The sequence below is a fragment of the Geotrypetes seraphini genome, chromosome 10 (assembly GCF_902459505.1).
Source record: "Geotrypetes seraphini chromosome 10, aGeoSer1.1, whole genome shotgun sequence".
In the NCBI taxonomy this organism is placed as follows: domain Eukaryota; kingdom Metazoa; phylum Chordata; class Amphibia; order Gymnophiona; family Dermophiidae; genus Geotrypetes; species Geotrypetes seraphini.
In genome coordinates this window covers 98,903,494-98,909,493 of record NC_047093.1, presented here as the reverse complement: position 1 = coordinate 98,909,493, position 6,000 = coordinate 98,903,494, and the positions used below count along the sequence as shown (strand labels likewise).

General features: G+C 39.6%; 1 protein-coding gene across 1 annotated transcript in view; it reads left to right on the top strand.

Annotated features, from left to right (window-relative positions):
- Positions 1-4,578: 4,578 nt before the first annotated feature.
- The window catches only part of LOC117367372 (inter-alpha-trypsin inhibitor-like), a 35,513-nt gene continuing 34,091 nt past the window's right edge, over positions 4,579-6,000 (top strand). The window contains exon 1 of the mRNA XM_033959823.1: positions 4,579-4,816. Coding sequence (XP_033815714.1) covers positions 4,655-4,816 — 162 coding nt within the window. The 5' untranslated portion in view covers positions 4,579-4,654. The remainder of the gene's footprint in view (positions 4,817-6,000) is intronic.

Here is a 6,000-nt window from a genome sequence, read left to right as displayed (position 1 = left end):
ACCACAGGTCTACCTAGCTAAGTGATCACACAGAGTGTTGGGTTTTGTTTATTTTTATTATTATTATTAGTATTCAAACTCAGTTAACATTGATTCTCCATAATTACCCAAGCAGTGTTTGCTAATAATTCACTGTTCCTTCTGCTAAGCACAACACAAACAAAAAATTGACAATCTCCTGTCAAATATGCAAAATGGGTCCTAAGCACTAGTAAAAAATTATTGCATTCCAAAGCAAACACTTTCTTCCTTGCTTTAGGAAATTCTGTTTGTATTAGCTCAACTACTAAAGCTCTCTTTCTTCCTGAGTCTTATCTATTTCAGCTTACTGCCCCCTCCCTTCCTATTCTGAATTTGAGAAAGTTTAATAAGTTTCAACTCTAGTCAGAAGTGCCGTATAGATTCTGACTTTTAACATCTAAACGAGGCAATGTTTTCTCTCCCTCTGACTCGTTCAGCTCCTCCCATCTCTGTTTAAGGCACCGTCTCAAATTATTTTCTCCTAACATTCCCTCTCCCCCGAGGGTTTTACATGGAGGAGATAAATAGTTTAAGGGGTCTCATGGGCAGATATTTTACCTCTTTGCAATCCCCTTTGTTTGTTTTTTCAACAGGAAACATTTCTAGCTTCCTCAGTGTTGCTTGCAATTCTCCTACTAATGTAAAATTTGACATAGCCAATTTGTCCTCCACACTAAACTTTGGCCAGAAGCTAGGTGGAGTCTCAATACTTATCATTTGCTTCTTATCTTTTCTCTTAATACCGGACACATTGTCATTATCACTGCATGATCCTCTCTAAGGGCTTTTCCAGAGGATTGCTGTCTGGGGAGGTCTCTCACTTCTGCTTTACTCCCCATTCTGGCCCCTTGAGCCACCCCACATTCAACAGAAATCTTTTGCTTCATCCGTCTCTGGCCACGCCCTTCACAGGACAATGGAAACGCAAATAAGGACTCCCTCTTGCTTCGTGCCCCTGGCATGTCTCACACACACACAATTGCAGGATGCTCACAGAAGAAACTCAAGCCAGATCTGCACTCAACCCTATTCTTCCCCTAATATAGATATATACAGTATATATACAAATGTACAATATCTACTTTCTTTTCCTATTACAAAACACAGCGTGGTAATACACAAATCTTACTTACCTTACCTTATAAACAAGACACTGTAATATATAATGTGATAGAAAGAAAAAGCACATGCAAGAAAGTTTTCCCAGAACAGCAGAACAGGCGAGTCTGTACAGATTTGAATTAGTTATATCAATCCTTCCCAAAAGGACAGGTAATCTGTGGGGTTTCCAAAACCACCACTATGGACTTCCCAAAGCCCAACTCCATGAGAGACTTGCCAAAAGCCTCAATAATCAAATAAGGGTGTGGAAGAGGGCAGAGACCAGTGAGCACTAGAAAACAGATATGCACTAGAGACCCGGCACCAATCACCACTCCCAGGTGAGCCCCCAGCTGAAAAGGTTCAGATACCAATACTGCCTCACACACATACTCTGTTGTCTTTGGTACCAATGCATCGGGGGGGGGGGGGGGCATCTCATTAGAAAGAAAAGAACACACATGCAGTTGTATGGCCAAAAAATGTCCCGTTTATTCAGAGCACTGACACATATTTATAGCATTTCACATGGGTCAAGATATTTGGTAACAGGATACATAAAGGCAACTAGAAAGAGGTAGCAAACATAAGGGGGGGAATAGTGGGAAGTTTCCATTGTAGCATATAATACTGTCTTGTCTAAGGTCTAGCAATGTTTCTATTTTAACAAATGTTTCTTATCAAAACAAGTCAATTACAGAACAAAATGGGGACACAGAGCTCAGAACACAAAAAGAAAAGACCTTGTGGTTTCTTGGCAAAATGATAACTGTTTCAGTAGTTCCTTTTACACAAGCAGGAATAGAAAAACTTACAAAGAATATATGTGCCCCTTCAACTGGCATTATTTAGACTTTAATTTCTATGAATGAATAGAATGAAAATGATATAAAATTACTTGCTTGTTTTTATGTGCATGCGCTGAAGGAAAGTGGAGAGAGAGTGGGCTGAGGATGCTAAAGGGAAATGGGGAAGAGAGAGTGGGGAGAAGACGCTGATTTATAAATTGACAATTGTACAGAATATTGTTTCTTTTTATACTTTAATATAATAAGTTCAATATAAAACAATTCAAGGCTTGTGTGGATGGAATCAGATGGTTTGCGGGGATGGGGGACCGAGCTTACGGGGATTAGTTCAATAAAATGGTATTTTCTTATTTCTCATTATTTGTTTTATTTTTATTTGTTAATCTGTAAAGTGGTGATTGTTATGTATCAGTTTTTTCAAATTTACATCTACTGTCTTTATATTTTGCACAGTATTAGAGGACATGTATTATTGTTTTTGTGGTGTTGTGGTGTTGCATTGCATGCAGAGTCTGGTTTCTTGGCAGTTCAGTTTAACTTTAGTCTACATATTTCTATTTTTAGTTTGTGATTATTCCATATTGGGCGAGGGTGTATCTGTCTGTGTGTATGAAAAGGACATGGCTTTCTGATAGCATCAACTGTATAAGATCAATTGACTGTGCAGAATCTGGCTTGTTTAGTTTTACAATGTATGTGTTGGTGTTCTAATGCTCACTGCAGTGTTTAAAATGCTGCCTTTTCCTAGGTGCGATATGTGGATTGTTACTAAAAATCATATTTTCCAAAAAAGATGGGGGGTGTCAAAAAATGATGGGCCCCGGGTGTCACATATGCTAGGTACACCACTGCTCCATAGCATCCAACTATAGACCGATTGCTGGCATTTCGATCCTCACTAAAATCCTTGAGTCTCATGTCAGCAAGCAGCTAGCCTCATACATAGAACAACACTCCTGCCTTCATACATCCCAGTATAGCTTCCGAAAACAGCACAAGCCCTTCTTTAGATACTTAATAGGAAAAAACCTGCAAAAGAGGTGGTGGGACTGCTGGATGACCAGGGAAGAAAAGGGTACATCAAGGAAGACAAACAAATTGCAGACAGACTAAATTCCTTCTTTGCGTCTGTCTTTACGAAGGAGAACACCGTAACAATACCAGAAGCAGTGAAAGTGTTCAAAGGAGTAATAGAGGACAGCCTCACCACAGTAGAAGTGGACTTGGACCAGATATACTACCAGATCGACAATCTTAAAAGCCACAAATCCCCTGGACCGGATGGAATTCACCCAGGAGTCTTAAAAGAACTGAAGGTTGAAATCAGAGAGCTTTTGCAAAAACTTGCCAACCTGTCAATTAGAACTGGACAGATAGCGAACGTCACACCAATTTTCAATAAAGGATCAAGAGGAGAACCGGGCAACTACAGACCTGTGAGTCTTACGTCTGTCCCTGGAAAGATGGTTGAAGCACTGATTAAAGATAGCATAGTCCGGCACTTGGATACACACGACCTGATGAGAGCCAGTCAACATAGCTTCAGGATAGGGAAATCATGTTTGACGAATTTACTTCAATTTTTTTGAGACCATGAACAAACAAATTGATAGTGGAGAACCGGTGGGCATAATATACTTGGACTTCTAGAAAGCGTTCGACAAGATTCCACATGAAAGGAAACTACAAAGCCATGGAATAGAAGGAGTTATACTAAGATGGATAGGCAAATGGCAGGAGAACAGAAAGCAGAGAGTGGGCATAAATGGGAAGTTCTCAGACAGGCCCCAGGGCTCGGTACTTGGGCCCATCTTATTAAATATTTTCATCAATGACCTAGAAGAAGGAACATCCAGTGAGATCATCAAGTTTGCAGACGACACACAGCTATGCTGGGCAATCAGATCGCAGAAGGATAGCGAGGAACTCCAGAGTGACTTGTGTCAGTTAGAGAAATGGGCGGAGAAATGGCAGATGAAGTTTAATGTGGAAAAGTGCAAAGTAATGCATTTAGGCAGAAAGAACAAGGAACACCAATATAGAATGTCAGGTGCAACTCTGGGTAAGAGCGAACAAGAAAAGGACCTGGGTGTATTGATAGATAGGACCCTGAAACCATCGGCACAATGCGCGGCAGCGGCAAAGAAAGCAAATAGAATGTTATGCATGATAAAGAAAGGAATCACGAGTAGATCAGAGAAAGTTATAATGCCGCTTTATGTTCTTATTTTCTTGTGTAGCAAAATCTCAGCTTTAGGAGGGATTTGATATCGGAGAACTACTCCATTGCCTAGCTTGTGTCAGGACTGGTTAGAGAGGAACACAAAATCCATATTTTTAATTCTTTAATCATTATGTCATTCAGTCCTTAGTGGCTTCTAATTTGCAAAAGAAAATGCCCCAGTCACAAGTGGTCCTAGTGTCTGAAATCAAGGCTCTTTAGATAAAAATTTATGTGTTTCACATTTCTCTGTGCCCTTCTTTGTTTTCTCCTATTGAAAATTTTTTTATTTTCTACAGAACATGCTAAAGGCCAAGAAAAACTTGTAGCTATTGTTGTGTAATATATTTTATGAATAGCTGTATGTATTCAAGATCCCTTTTCTCTGCCCAGTGAATGGTATAAATATGAAGCCCTCTGCAGAGACTGGACTACTACTTTCAGTGAGCTACCAGGCAGCTTCTCAGCTAGTGCAGAGCAGTGAAAGAGGACAGCTGGGACCATGAGACCAATACTGGTGCTGACTGCGGGGCTTCTCCTGACCTATGTGCTTCAGGCAGAGGCACAAATGGCAGTATCGAATACAACTCCTACGATGACAACTCCTACAACTACAACGACAACTCCTATGACGACAACTCCTACGACGACAACTCCTACGACGGTAATCTATTCAACGTTTGTTTAAATATAAAAGTTGAACTATAAGGATGGAGAGATAGGTGAAACCTTTAGCTGCAGCGTAAATTACTCACACTGGTCTGGGAATGCACCTCAGTCCTGGCATGCAACATTGCCTCTAATCTGCCTGCTATTGGCATCTCTAAACAGAAGAATTTGTGGTGACAATATGAAGGAAAACTAAAGTGATATTTCCACCATCACAGTCCCTTATCTTTAAAAGTTGTGGTAAAAGACCGTAGAGACTTTCTGTACAGTAAAGAACTCTTTGGTTAGTTTAAGTCACTCTTTAAAACTATCATTATTTGATAGCTTGTTCAATCAATTTTTCTATATAAGCATAAAGTCAGGAATCTATACTAGATTAGAACAAAATGTAAACTCTGTACTTCTAGTTCTGAACACATACTTTGTCCTAGCTAAAGGGCTAATATTTAGCCAGTGGTGGTGACCTTTTTTTTTTCTTTTTTTTTTTAACGCTATCACATGCAAAATTAGAATCAGATATGTCCAGGCACTAGCCCTGAATATTCAGTTTACCTGAGATACCGGAGGTTATATAGTATGGCTAATATTCAGTCCTACTTCTATGAGGGTTAGATGTGTGGAACAGTCTCCCAGAAGAGGTGGTGGAGACAGAGACTGTGTCTGAATTCAAGAGGGCAAAGGATAGGCACATGGGATCTCAAAGAGAGAGATAATGATTACTGCAGATAGGTATACTAGATGGACCATTTGGCCTTTATCTGCCATCATGTTTCTATGTCTATTTATGCTTCTCCTTACTTAAATTTGGCTTCCAGAACCTCCCTCCCACAGTTTCCTATGTTGGTTTAGGGTCCTCAGAAAACAACAGGAGGTGTTTAGTAATCTCAGGGGATAATAATTCCAATATAAATTCTTTATGCTGTGTTTGACCATAATCTTCTGTACTGGACCAATGTTCATGCTCTCTAAGTAATAATAATAATAATAATTTTATTTTTGTATACCGCCATACCCAGGGAGTTCTAGGCGGTTCACAACAAATAGAAGAGTTACATACAGTGCAAGATGAACATAACAAGTCAATCAAAGGGTCAAAAACTAGTTTACGTTGACAATTTAAGTGAAGGAGAGGCTAATACAGAGCACATACGGTATGTACTGTAAGAGAGTACAATTGAA